The 14,857-nt window shown below is 29.7% G+C and overlaps 2 protein-coding genes across 2 annotated transcripts in view; one reads left to right on the top strand and one right to left on the bottom strand.

The window, feature by feature from the left end:
- Positions 1–14,857, bottom strand: part of tmod (tropomodulin) — a 123,476-nt gene that overhangs the window by 85,593 nt on the left and 23,026 nt on the right. The gene's annotated exons all lie outside the window — the stretch shown is intronic.
- LOC118194741 (glycine receptor subunit alpha-2-like) overlaps positions 2,155–14,857 on the top strand; it is a 149,399-nt gene continuing 136,696 nt past the window's right edge. The window contains exon 1 of the mRNA XM_085827636.1: positions 2,155–2,326. Within this exon, the coding sequence (XP_085683762.1) occupies positions 2,241–2,326 (86 nt within the window). The 5' untranslated portion in view covers positions 2,155–2,240. The remainder of the gene's footprint in view (positions 2,327–14,857) is intronic.

The following is a 14,857-nucleotide window of genomic DNA, read 5'->3' as shown; positions in this document are numbered from 1 at the left end:
TTTCCTTCTTCGAAAATATTTATAAAACTAAAACCAAAAATTGAAACTTTTAACAACTTTCTTAAGAGATTATACATTTTCGAAAAGGAGCATAAATCATTTCGTAACTTTATTTAACGCTTATTTATGATACTGTGACATGATGTCGCAGAACGCGTTAATTTGAAATTAATTTAAATAAAAAAGTTTTCAAACATAAAGTCAAAAGATTTTAAAACTGTTTTTGATATAACTTGAAAACAAAAATGCACAACAGAGACTTTTTTAATTTCTTAATATCTCTGGGAAAAAAAAAAAGCGCCGTCACAATTTTCAAAATTTTCCGGCCATAACTCATACATTTAATTCTTCATACGGTTAAACTATTACTTCAATAACATAAGCAATTTTGGAAGGTTTGATTTCATGCGTAATTTTGTAAGAAACAAAATATGTCATTTGAAAATACAATCAAAAAATTGTGTATATCACTCATTTTTCCTTAAGCCGAGTTTGTTAAATTAAAATGAAAGGTAAATATTCTGCATTTTTTACATTTTTTCCTGATCTCTTTCAAATCGTTGAGTATGTTAAGCAAAAATTCTTTAAAATTTTACAAAATATGAAATAAATAATAATAATAAAAATCTGAAAGATTTCAGATTTTACAGTACGCCCAAACGGGCGTTTTTTTTAACGTTTTGTATGTAACCTTTATTTCTTAAATATCATGTTCTTCGCATTTAAATCATAAAACTGAATTCAACAGTAATATCAGAAAATATTTCAAGGAGCATATCTTTAGAATTTCCGACGCACAGTCTCGCGCAGAAATAATTTTTTTTTCTTTTTTTTAACTGCAGTGTTGCCGTTGCTCGCTTTGAAATGGTTGAGTTTCTTGATCAAAAACTCATAAATGCTTTATAAAATATGAAATAGATAATAAAACAAATTTTAAATTCCAAATTTGGACTTCGAGAAGCCCATATTCGGGTGGAGACGTACGTTATTAAAAACTTGATGACTCTAGGTACCGTTGTTTTGTCACAATGCAAGAAACATACGTACATGCAGATTCTTCATTATTTAATTTCTTTAAATTTAATACAGGACTCTAATATTTGGTGGCAACAATTCGAAAAGTGAACCGACATTTATAGTGTATCAATGCAAAATGCCAAAACGAAATTAATAGCCCTTCTGGGCAAATATCCCATCTGGGCTAACAAATTCGTAATTCAAAATTGGGGTTTCCATGTGCACACGTGCGGGTTTCGGTTTAGTTGATTATATCAAAGCACACTAGAGTTATCTCCTAAAAGAGGGATGTCTTCATGGAGGCATTTTCTAAGGATACTGGCTCGTATACACAGTACACATGAGGAAAACCACAAAAATGCCCATGCAGCCAGTCCGTTCGCCTGGAATGGAACTCAGGTCGGAAGTACTAGTGTTCAGCAATTTTACCGCTTTGCCGCGGGTGAGCGCGCGTGTTCGGGTTGAGCGTTCAAGACTACGTTAATTTGATTACTCTAGTACCGGCGTCTTTTCTCAATGCGAGGAGCATGCACACATGCATCCAGATTCTTCATTATTATTTCATCACTCTTTATTCCTTTAAAAATAATACAAGGCGAAATATTTGGAGGCAACAGTTTGAAAAGTGATACGTCGTTTATATAGTGAACCAATTCAATAGCCAACTAATAGCCCCGTTTGGGCTAATAAATTTAAAAAAAAAAAAATTCGAAATTCAAAATTCGAGCTTCGAAGCGGTTCGAGGTGTATATATTCCGGTGGAGGACTAGTATGTGTATTAAAAATTCAGTGGCTCTCTCTCTGTGCCATCGTTTTCCCACAATGACAGAAACATACAAATATACATACTACATGCATGCAGATTCTTCATTATTTAATAGCGGAGATTTCCTTTACAATTTAAGGCAGAGAAAGATTAGAACTGTTTACCATAAATTATTATATTCAGAAAAATTAATGTACTCTTTAAAATGTTTTCTTTTTTTGTTAAAATACTTTCAGTTTTACCTAGGAACCGAATTTTGATCATTGCGTGTACACTAATGTCTGATCGATGACTGAACAGCTTTCGGAAGCTTTTAGTTTCCCGAAACCAGATGAGCGAGCACAAGCGCACGGAAAACGAATGATGCCAGACTTCATGTTTTGTGTGCCTCGTTAAAGGCTACTTACACGCTGTTGCAAATTTTTATTTTCTTGGATGCGGCACAAAATGACTACAAATGAAATTTTTGTGTTGGTTTCTGTGTTTTCTGGCATGGTATCAGTTTTTGGACTGCAGTTTCATCAGGAATATCAAAAGAGAGAAGTATGCGATGATTTTTATTTTCTCTCTTATTCTATTAAGTTTAAATAGCAGCTTTAAAATTTGCAATGACACAATACTCTTCATTTAAGCATAAGGGTAATCATTTAGTTTGTTTTACTAAGATGGCTGTGTTGTAACCCCAGAAAAATAGCTTAGAAGATTCCTTAGATCCCTTATGATGAAATTTATTTAGAATTATTAATTATTTTGAACGGCAAATCCTTCAGAAAGGAGGATTTGTAATTATATATATATATATTATACATATATATATATATAATTATAAAACAATTTTTTGGAAAAAAAAACATAATATAATCATGCCTAGAATTTGCGCGGATTAAGCCGCGGAAAAATTATTAGTAAAGACATAAAGTAAGAAATTTAGAACCAATTTTCCGAAAAGACTAAAAACTGAAATTCATAAGTAATAAATTTCATAAACTCCTATAACTGTAAAAAGAATTTGTGAAATGTTAAAACTAAAATACTTCAAACAAGTAAAATTTAAAAAAAATCAACGAAATTTAAAGAATAAAAATATAAAAGAAGAGGAATTCAATCAACTTCAATGCCACTTCGTCAGAAAGAGGAGCACTGAAATCTCTCTCTTATAAGAAATCCTTACTTTTCTGTATTCAGAATTAGCCGAGAAACCATTCCAATGTATTTTAATTATAAGAGGCCGAAAATTCTGGCCCCTCCCCAAAACAAGGAAATATATACAGTCTAACCTCGCATAAGCGGACATTCTCGATTAAATCCTTTTACCCTTTGGCCCATCAGTCGCCGCGCGGTAAAGTCACTGAACAGTGGTAGTTCGGGATCGAATCCCAGTGAACGGGCTTAGCTGCATGGTTGACTTTCGTGGTTTACCCCATATGTACCATAGATCTGAGCTAATTTCCCTTAAAAAAGTTCCCCACGAAGGCATCTCTCCCAACAGGCATATAGCCTTCATGTTGATTTCCCTTAATCTATTAACCTAACCTAACATTTTGGCAATTATCAAAGAGTGTCTGCTAGTTGCAAGTGTCTTCGAGGTTCTGAAGATTTAGGATCTGCCCGTTGATGAATAGCTTTTAAAAATAGCTTACAACTCTAAAAACTATTTCCCATTTGCAACAAATTTTACAGCTGTAGAGTGAATTTTGGGATCTCATGTTTTCGGTAAATATTTTAAAATTATCTGCGATGGCCTTTGTTTTTATACTTGCTAGTTTACATGCAGATGTTACATTTAACTTTTCAGAAATCAATGTAGAGTTCCATTTAAATTTTTAGAACAGTAAATTTTTTGCCTGTTAGTTATAAAATTCCGATACTTCTTCTCTCACTCTCTCTTCTCTTTTATTTTTTTTCCTTCTAAGATCTAAGAAAAAGTTATTTAATCCTAAGACCGCTGAGAAGTAATTGTTATTACTTCTCTATTCTTCTTATTATTATTTGTATAAGAATGCAGAATAGATCCTAATTCAGTTATTATTTCTTATCAATTACTAAGGAAAACAAAATATATCAAAAAGGAAGTTGACCAACAGCTTCTTCAGAGATCAGAACTGCAAATCACTCAATTAATTAGGTCCTAAAAGGTTGCGATTTGTCTCATTCCCTTAAAATCAGTAACATTAACAGCCACCCGAAAAAACAACCGACGTCAAAAATAATTAACGTGACATGAGTGTTCAAAATCGCTTTAGTGTATCATGAATAATAAAGTACTACCTTTACAATACATGTTAAAAACACTTTGAAGGGTCGAGGCTTAATTTCTAAAATTAGAAGTGCAGGAGCACAATGGAAAGAGCTAAAGGTGAATTAAAAATAAATAAATATATAAATAATTTTTTTAAAATCTAAAAGCTTTAAGATTTTTATATTACGCCCAAAGAGGCGTTTTTTTTTAACGTTTCGTTTGTTACTTTATTTATTAGATGCCATGATCTTCGCACTTAAACCATAAAATTAAATTCAAGAGCAATATCACAAAATAATTTAAAAAGAGAATTTTATCTTTAGAATTTCCGATACACAGTCTGGCGTGCTGGAGATAAAAAATGTTTTTTGCTTCCGTACAGCGTTGCCATTCCTCCCTTTGAAATAGTTAATTTTATTAATTAGAAATTCGTTAAACGTTTACAAAATATGAAATAGATAATAAAACAAATTCCAGATTAGCAACTCGGTCTTCAAGATGCCCATATTTGATTGGAGGACTACGTTACTCAAAATTGGATGTGTCTAGGAACCGTTGTTTTTTCACAGTGCAAAAAACATACATATATTCATGCATATTCTTCATTATTTAATTTTTTTAAATATAATGCAGGGTTCTAATATTTGATGGCAACAATTTGAAAAGAGAAAACGCGTTTTATAGTGAACCAACGCAAAATGCCAAAACGAAATTAATAGCCCTTCTGGGCAAATTGCCCCTTTGTGATAATTATGACAATTAAAATTAAATTAAATGTTACGAGATAAAATAAAAAAATGAAGAATTAAATTAAATTATTTACAAATACTTACATAGTAAATTTAAATACAGGAACATATCTTACTTGGAATGACAGTCTCAAAAATCAGACCAAATGTTTTACAAATATTAAAAGGAAGCGATTTTAAAGGTCAAAGCAATTGTAGAAGCGGAAATTATTGTAAGAGTTAACATAATCGAAATACTAAATTTTCCAAGAAATTAAGTTTGTAGTACTCAGGGCTATCACATTCTTAACCCAGGTGATTAAGATATAATGAAATTACAAAATTGCGTTTTATTCTTATTTTTCTGGAAGTCAATAAAAATAACCTTCGTAAAGTTTTGAGTTAAAATGTTTACTGGCTTTTAGACTACGGTATAAAGGTCCAAATTATAAAAAAGTGCCAAGATTTGAGTTTTCGAATTTCGACTCTTTCGTAAGATTCCTGATATATGAAGATTCAGATTTCTCATACCCTTTGCACCTTAAATTCAGACGACCCCTACAGAAACCTTTCTTCAAAAACTTTTCTTCTATTCTTAATATAATTCGGCAAATACTTGAACAGTTTTTTACAATTTATATTAAAAATTTAACCTCAGTATTCAAGAATTTTAATTATATACCTCATAAATTAAATTCCATTTATATCTTCTTTACTTATATATGTGAATTTTTACAAATAAAATTCTTACACTTCTTTTTCATAAAATTAAACGTAGACATAGTTACAAACGTAATTTTTTTCTTCCTTCTTATTATTATTTAAATGTGAAGAAACCAAGGGATACAAGAACAGGGTTAAGGCTCGAATCCAGGAAAATTTACAATTCGTCCGTAATATATTAGCATAAATTATGCTATAAATATAAATGTAGTTTCTGCTCCTAAATTATTCGAGAAGTGACGTATTTTGACTTTTAAATTAGCTGTACTGCGTTGCTAAGTCAATTCTACACATAGAGAGAGTAATGCAGTTAAGGACATCAGCTTAAGCAAATGAAAATGTGTTGACAACAGCGACGTTTGGGGATAAAATAAAAGAAAATCACTGATATATTAGGACGTTTGGTAAATAAAAACGCAATTATTGGCTTAAGCAATTAATGAAAGCTCGTTATTTGAACCTGAAATGTTATTACTTTTGCCGTTTTGGAAAGTTTCCCTCCATCGTGGCCAATGCAATAATGAACGTGCTTTATTCTGCAAGTAGCTTTTTTTATAGCTTAATTAAGCTTTTGTGTCTATTAATAAATGTTTGAATTTTTCTATTTGAAATTTTGAATGATATGCGGCACAGCTGTTTAAGTAAAAATGTATTTCGGCATTTAAATGGGTGTACTCCAACTGCGCTAATGAAAATTCTCCCCCCCCGAGTCGAGCTATAGTCCAACTGCGCCAATCAAAATTTCTTCCCCCCTGCTGCCTACAGGGTTACAATTTAACTTTTCGAAGCCAATTGTATCCAAGAGGAAAATAAAAATAAATAAATAGAATTACATATCACAAGAACAAGTAAAAAATATCTAATAGGCAAGCTAATTACTTGAATAACAGTAATAAATGCGAGAGCTAACAAAGAAAATAAAAGGTATTGGTAAACATACATATTAGCATTACAAACATCTTTCATTTATTATAATAATATCATAAATTAAATAATTATAAAGCATACAAATTATATTTTTAATAAATTACATCAAAAATAGTCAAGATGTCTGAACTAGACTGGAAAATTTAATAGAGTGCAAAAAATTATTCCATATCAAAGTGTGTTAAAGTGTGCTAGAAATATTTTTCGTTAATTAAAGCAATCATGTAAATGTTTGCAGAAATTAATAATTAAATTAAAAAAAACTTAGCATGAAATCTATTATAACAACATTACTATGCGTTTGGATCCCTGACGTATAAATTGTAAATAAATTTAAATTATTATGCTAAGAAGTTTTTCTAAAATTTATCTAGAAGAAAAGAATTAGATAAACAGTACTGTAAATTAATATAATCAATCATGCCTCTCAATAAATAAAAGCTTATTTTTTTAACCAAAAAACTAAAAATTAGGATGCAAAAGTTTGTGTAATATACTTGGAAATATCTGAACATATAATTAGTTAGAAAAATACAATTAAATTAATAACAAGCTAATTAACAGTAACATTAAGTTTAATTTCATTCAATCTAAAACAAGCAATCGATCAGGAGTTCCGCATAACTGAAGTTTTAATGCTATTTTACGTAGATTTGAGTATAAAATAAAAGTTGCACTTGTGAAACAAGTGAATAATGTACTGATAGTCAACAGGAATTAAAATACAGTGGTTAAAAATATAACTACTTGTCAGAAGGTATGCAAAGTTGCCATGGCTAGAGAAATTGAATGATTATAGAAAACTCATAAAGTTAAGCGCTACATTGTGAAGAGAAAATTCTGGAATAAACACGTTAAGAAAATTAGATGGAGAAATAATCCTTAATTTATTGATATCCATGTAAACTCTTTTTTTTTTTTTTTTTTTTTTTTTTTGAAAAATGTTACATATAATTTGCACCGAGGTATCAATCACCGAAACTGAGTTAACTTCTTTCCTTTATATTTTCTTAGGATTTGTAAAATTGAGGGATTTGTAAAGATATGCTAAGGTAAAGGTGAAAATTTTTATAATATTTTTAAAGAATAAATTAAAAAAGTATTTTTACTTCATGAACTGAAGTTTGTACGCTACATTTTATACAGTAAACAAGTACAAAAAAAGAAAGAGCAGGGGGATCACTGGGATTAGAAACTCGGGTCGAACTACCAATGTTTAGTGATTTTTCCACAAGACCTTTTGAAATTACGCTGAACAATATATTAAAGAAAATAGAAGATACAGCACACGTAAGAACAAAAGTGGGCTGAATTAGAGATTTACATGTTTGGTGAATGAGTTAAACTTACCTGTATGCCATTATGAAATATTTGGAATGTAGCATAAAAGCATGAGTGAAGAAGGCAATGGCAGTCTAAATCATTGTAATTTAAATGTATAGCATTATCAGTATTTGCTATTAATTTCAATACTGCTGAAAAAATTATAAATGAATTATATTATAAATCACATGAACTCGTTGCATTATAAATTACAACAGTTAGAAATATTATTAGCGTGATTTAGCGACCATCTTTGTTAACAAATAATTTCAAGTAATTAATTTTACAAATAATTCAGTCTGAAACTAGGTTGGAAAATAAGCTACATGCTGAAGATTAAGCTTTGCCAAGGTGTTAGAAACATCTTCTATTAACTAGAGTTGTGATGCAAGAATTTGTAAAAATTATCATTTAAATATAAATTGGCATAAATACAATACAAAGTATATAAATTCTACATACATGAAAACTTGAGTACAGTGCAACAATATATGAAAAAGGAATGGATTAAAAGGGAACTGAAAATTCCAGGATATGAATATAAGGGAGTTTATTTATTTTTTTGTTAATTATGAAAATTCAGCTGACGGTCATAATTATTAATTTATTAATTAAAAGTGTATTAGAAATTAAATGTATGCCAAACTACATCAGGTGGAAAACAGAATACATATTTAAACGTTTCTAGTATTAAAATCTGGAATTTGTAACAAAGTTAAATAACCTTAAAATAACTTCAGTGATTAAAAATGGAAAGCTTAATACGGGAATATATTGCAATAATATTAGGGTGAATTTAGAACGACTTATGAAGTCCAATTTTTAGATTTAATAAATATAATTTTTATAATTAAATTAGAACTGTTTACCTAAAATGGTAAATTTGAAAGTTAAAACCATTCTGCTATCTAAGAAAATTTGTTAATATTTATCTAGACAAGAAACTTATTTAAGGTGAGCTACAAATCCGATATTTGATACGTTGATTATGTATCAGTTTTGTGAATGTCATTAATCTATCAATTTTACTATTCAAAACTGATATATATATATATATCAGCGACTAAAATCTACAACTTGGAAACTTTTTAATTCTTATAGAGAATAAAAAAGATCTGGCTCATCATTCCTTTAAGCATCATAAACTTTAAAATGGGTGTAAAAGAAATTTATTTTTTAGCCCACGCCAGACTTTAATTTAATACTTGTTTTGTATACACAATTTTTACAATACTGATAAACGAAAATAAAGGCTTGCAGTCTCAATAGAATGTCCCATTAATGGTGATAAACGACTTTTTGTAGCACCCAATCTTCTTGGAAAGAAACGTCGCGCAGTTCGTGGATTAGAAAAGAGGGGGACGGGGATTTTCGATCAAATTTGGCGCAGTTCGTACCCTACCATTTAAATAAACATTCGAAGCTGCGTTGATAAATAGAATTTTTCTAAATGCATGAGCATGAGAAAATGTTTGTTTTCACTTCGTTATGTTCATAAAATTAGAAAAAAGATTTGTCTTAGCAAAATTAAACTCATAGGTACGGCACGGTGTGTCTCCGAAAATGATGGGCGAGTATAATAGACAGAACCCAGTTGCAGTGGTTGGCAGTGTTGCCACCGTGCTAAGCACAGCACCTTTAATAAATGCTATAACAGGCCTTCGTTCAGAGCGGTGCTATTCCAAAACAGATAAAATCTGCAGTTTATTTTTCATATGAGTTCTTCTTGCGAATAATTCTCTAATAAACGTTCTACTCAGCAATTTCAATTTTTATTTTACTTTCAGAATAATATAGATAATTATGTAATGTAAATTAAAGTTCATTATTTAATAATATATTCAACTAATCTTTTAAGAATATTTCCAGTTTTTTTTTTTTTTTTTTTTTTTTTTTTAGTCCAAAGGGATTTGAATCCCGAAGGCCGAAGGACTATTAGTTTCGTTTTGGCATTTTGTGTCGGACTCATAAATGTCGGTTCACTTTTCAAACTGTTGCCACAAAATGTTAGAGTCCTGCATTATATTTGAAGAAATTAAATAATGAAAAATCTGCATAAATGTATGTATATTTCTCGTATTGTGATAAAACAACGGTACATAGAGTCATCGAATTTTGAATAACGTAATCCTCCAACGAATATGAGCATGTAGAAGACCACATTTGAAATTTGAAATTTGTTTTATGATCGATTTCCTATTTTTTAAAACTTTGACGAATTTTTGATTAACAAACTCAAGGATTTCAAAGCGAGCAATGGCAACGTTGTGCAGAAAAAACATTTTTATCTCCAGCGCGTGAGTCTCTGTATCGGAAATTCTAAAGATATGCTCGTTTTAAAACTATTTTGCGATATTGCTGTTGCACTGGATCTTATGGTTTAAGTGCGAGGAACATGATATTTAATAAAGAAAGGTAACACACAAAATGTTAAAAAACGCCCCTTTGGACGTAATTTAAAATCTGAAACATTTCAGATTTTTTTTTTTTTTTTTCCATTGAATAAAAGATGAGTACTGCCACATCTCAAAACAAAAGAACGTACTTTATCTTCCAAGTGCGCTAGTATATATTCAAGTCTCAGAATATTGCCATTTGGCAGAGCAAAAGCCCTTTAAAAATAAATTTTTATTTGCTCCCATACCGCATCTAAAATCGCAAAACACCGAACACAGAAAAAACAAATTTAGAGGAAACAAAAATAGTAATGATTAAAAATTTATTAATTTATTAGTCCAAAGGGGCTTTGTCCCTGAGGGACTATTATTTTCGTTTTGCGATTTTGCGTCGAATCACTCTGAATGTCCCGTTTCACTTTTCAAACTGTTGCCACCAAATATTATCGCTTTGTATTACATTTGAAGAAATTAAATAATGAAGAATCTGCATAAATGTATATATGTTTCTCGCGTTGTGATAAAACAACGATATCCTAGAGCCATCCAATTTTGAATGACGTAATCCTACTGCGAATATTGGCATGTGGAAGCCCAAATTTGAAATTTGGAATTTGTTTTATTATCGATTTCATATTTTGTAAAACTTTAACGAATTTTTGATTAATAAACTTAAAGCGAGCAATGGCAACGTTGTACAGAAAAAACATTTTTTATCTCCAGCGGTATATCGGAAATTCTAAAGATATGCTCAGTTTAAAATTATTTTGCGATATTGCTCTTGCACTGAAATTTATGGTTTACGTGCGGAGAACATGATATTTAATAAATAAATAAAGGTAACAAACTGAATCTTGAAAAACCGCCACTTTGGACGTAATTTAAAATCTAACCTTTCAGATTTTCTTCATTTTAATTATAAATTAATTTTTCTTAATTTATTAGCTTATACTCCCTAAATATGTATACAACCTCACAATTGTTTTAGTTCAGTTTAGTCTGTCTTCACCGTCTATTACCCTACTACTTCTAGAATTAAAAAACGATACATACAGGAGAGCTTGAACAGTCACTTACTGCGTTACGGGGCATAAACTGCAGCTGTTACGTATAAAGGGCTCACATTTCGAATTACATAAAACAATATTAGATAGCAGAAAATGAAATTCTTACATTAATGCTATTTACTTTCGCAAGATCTTAAAATTTTGATTTTAGATACCTATACAAGAACACTGTTTTACAGATATAGTAGTTTTTCGCAATTTTTTTTAAAAAAATTACCTTATCTGACTTGAATTTTAAAAATTACTGGTAGTTTTAAATGTTGAGGTGATGCGTATTCCGAGTTTGACAGTAAAATTTGCTTATTCATATTTAAAAGCTCGCGAGTACTCATATATAAATTATTATTATTTTATTTTATTTTTTCATTAAACATTGATGTAATAATGTAATAATATTGATGTAATAAATATTTCTTTTGATTTAGTAAGCTGCAAGCACTCCTGCTTCTAATTTACTAAATTAAACATAAAATGTTGTATTACACACGCATAGACAAAAAAGAAATATTTGATTTTTTTTAGTGTTGTATATTAAAAAAAATGTCATAACCGCATAGTACAGTTTTAAATATAGGGTGAATATTTAAAACGATGTTTTGGGAACGTTTCTAGAAAACACTGCAAAAAATATAAGCGTTGTAAGTTGAAAAATAAATTCTGAAAATACTATTGTATTATGCACCATTTCATCTCATAATGTAGAATATAATATGCACTCAAAACTCTAGTGGAACAATTTAAATGCTCATTTGAACGTTCCAATGACATTTAAATTGTGCTTATATCCCATTAAAATAAAGTATGACACGATTATCTTATTTTGAGAAGCGTTTTGGAACTAAAAGAAGGGCTTGGAATATTTTTCATTCCCCCTCATTTTCATTCAGAATGGTACATTTTGTGATGAAAATTAGATATGCTTATCTATTTCTGTGAAAATTAGATGAATGCTCTGCAAGCAAAAGCATCAAATTCAGACACCAACTTCAACTTTACCATGAAAATCGTTTTTCATAACGTTTAAGTAAAGAAATGTTTATTTCTCGGCATAATTTCGCTTTAGAAAATAACATTATAACGCCAGTATGAAATCGATTCAATTTTGAGGTCTGAACTCTACATATGTAATACCTTTGCAGTGTTGGTGGCGTAGCTAGAAACCGTATTTACTCGCGTAATATTCGCACTTTGTTTTGCTAGTTTTTCATTGTGGTACAACTAGGTACTAGGTACAACTATTATGCGGAGAAATTTACTACACAGTATTATACACTTTTGACGATTTTTTTCAAGGGTGCGACTATTACGCGAGGGCAACTATTACGCTAGTAAACATGGTATATAGCAAAGAAGAAATCTTCATAAAGAAGAATCTGCATAAATGTATATATGTTTCTCGCATTGTGATAAAACAACAGTACATATAGGCATCAAAATTTGAATAACGTAATCTTCCATAGAATATGGTCATGTGCAAGCCCTAATTTGAAATTGAAATTTGTTTTATTAGAGATTTCATTTTTTATAAAACTTTAGCAAATTTTTGATTAACAAACTCAAGGATTTCAAAGGGAGCATTGGCAACGTTGTACAGAAAAAACATTTTTTACTCCGGCGTGCGAGACTATGTATCGGAAATTCTAAAGATATACTCAATTTAAAACAATTTTGCAATATTGCTCTTGAACTGAACTTTATGGTTTAAATGCGAAGAACGTGATATTTAATAAATAAAGGTAACAGACAAAATATTACAAAAACAGCCCTTTGGACGTAATGTAAAATCTGAAACCTTTCAGTGTTTTTTTTTTTTTTTTTTTTTTTTTTTTTTTTTTTTTTTTTTTGTCATAGTCTGGCGCTGAAGAAAGCACGCGATTGCATTTTGACGTCATTGCATGTCGAACAGTTTTCGTTAATATTAGCATTTTAAATAATAGCTGCTGTTGGCAACGCTTTTGTTTCAGGTTAGTATGATTGACACGATGTTATCGCCTCGTCAATTCTTTCATTGACTGTGAAAAAGTTGTTATAGTACATTAAATTTAAATCATGACGTCATATGTATTAATTAACTTGAAGTGTCAAAAGTTTTTGTTTCCTGGTTTGGCAATAAAAATTTATTTACGAATTTTGTTGCTTGAAAAGAATGAACTGATTTCATTCATACTGAAATGTTTTTATACATTTGCCTTTCAGGAAACTTATAAATAGAACATAGAACTTATATCTTGGTTTGGGTAAAGCCCGCCAGATAGGTGAGCCCGGTAGTAGTATAAACAAAATAAGTACGAAAATAACAGTTTTCTTAATACCTGAAAGTTATTTCACACAAAATATTTAATCTTAAAAATTACAAGGTGTGTTTACTGCATTGTATATAGGGGGCCAAGAGTTGTGTTTGATGTCATCAGCAAAACGCAGCACGTAAAAGTTTAAACGTTTAATAACCACTGTTCTAATGGAATGTTTATGTATTTAAACGGTAAGCTATTTAAAATTGAACGCAGTATTTTTTTATAGGTTGAGTTTCATGTTATTTAGTCAATTATTTTATAATTTTATGTGTATTTTCACTTCTGCTTTCCACTTCGATGCCAATACTTTCGCTACCATCTATTATTTTCCAAATGACATTGAAGTTTTTATGTTGAATTTATTTTCTTTTATGCCTTTGCTTCATTTATTAGACCAAAAGGGTTATTAGTCTCGAAACACTTACTTTGCGTTGTTTCATTTTAAAGCATTGTTTCACTTTTCACTTTTGAAAAATGTAGGATATAATTCTTTCATATTTAATCTGTCGGTTATAATTTAACAAATTAAACTATTTAAAAGCAACAGATGCAGTCCTTAAGAATATTATTTTTTTACTTTTTAATGTAATTTATTTAAATAAAAATGCATTTAATTCGGAGTATATTTAATTCAAGACGCTAAATACTTTTATAGAATTATATTACATATTTTTTTAGCTCTTAAATATAGAGAGAATATATGACGTACTCAAGTTAGTTCTAAATGCAAATTAATCTAATACCGTATAAAATGTTTCGCTGTTCCACCCTTGGCCATGTCTATCGATAATTTCTACTGATAAACCATATTAAACTTTAAAAGAGCCCTTTTGAGTGACTGTTAAATCAGAGCACTTTCAGAGTTTTTAAAAATTTTTATTTATTTTATTATTTTTATTTACATTTTTAATTATTTTTTAACATAACTTTTATTCTTAATTAATTTTTTTTTTACTTTTTTATTTTTTATTTTTGTGCTTAGTTTTTTTATATTACAAACTAGCGGAAGTACCCGATGCCAGTTGAGTTAGATTGTGAGTAATGCATCTAACAACATAAGAATGGAATATCCAGTCCGCACCTCAGTGTTGAGGTATCACCGGAGCTATAGGCTAAGAATATTAACTAATCAGCCAAAGCTAAGCTAAAGAAAATTTAATAATTTGTTAAAAATAGTTATTAAGAATTTAAGTCCGAGCAGATTTTGAGGTCCGCTAACTGAAAGATGTATTAACCTCGCCAACATCTTTATTTACAAAAATTTAAATATATACAGTGATCAATCATATTTTGACAATAAAATTATAGGTAATACATAATCAGTGTACAAGAACAATATTGATAGATAGCAAGAGTTTTGTTACAATTCTGACAGAA

The sequence above is a fragment of the Stegodyphus dumicola genome, chromosome 12, assembly GCF_044657685.1.
Source record: "Stegodyphus dumicola isolate Sdum_Otavi_A_Nest chromosome 12, ASM4465768v1".
NCBI classification, from domain to species: Eukaryota; Metazoa; Arthropoda; class Arachnida; order Araneae; family Eresidae; genus Stegodyphus; species Stegodyphus dumicola.
Note: the sequence above shows the minus strand (reverse complement) of the source record. Positions and strands in the feature narration are given on the sequence as shown.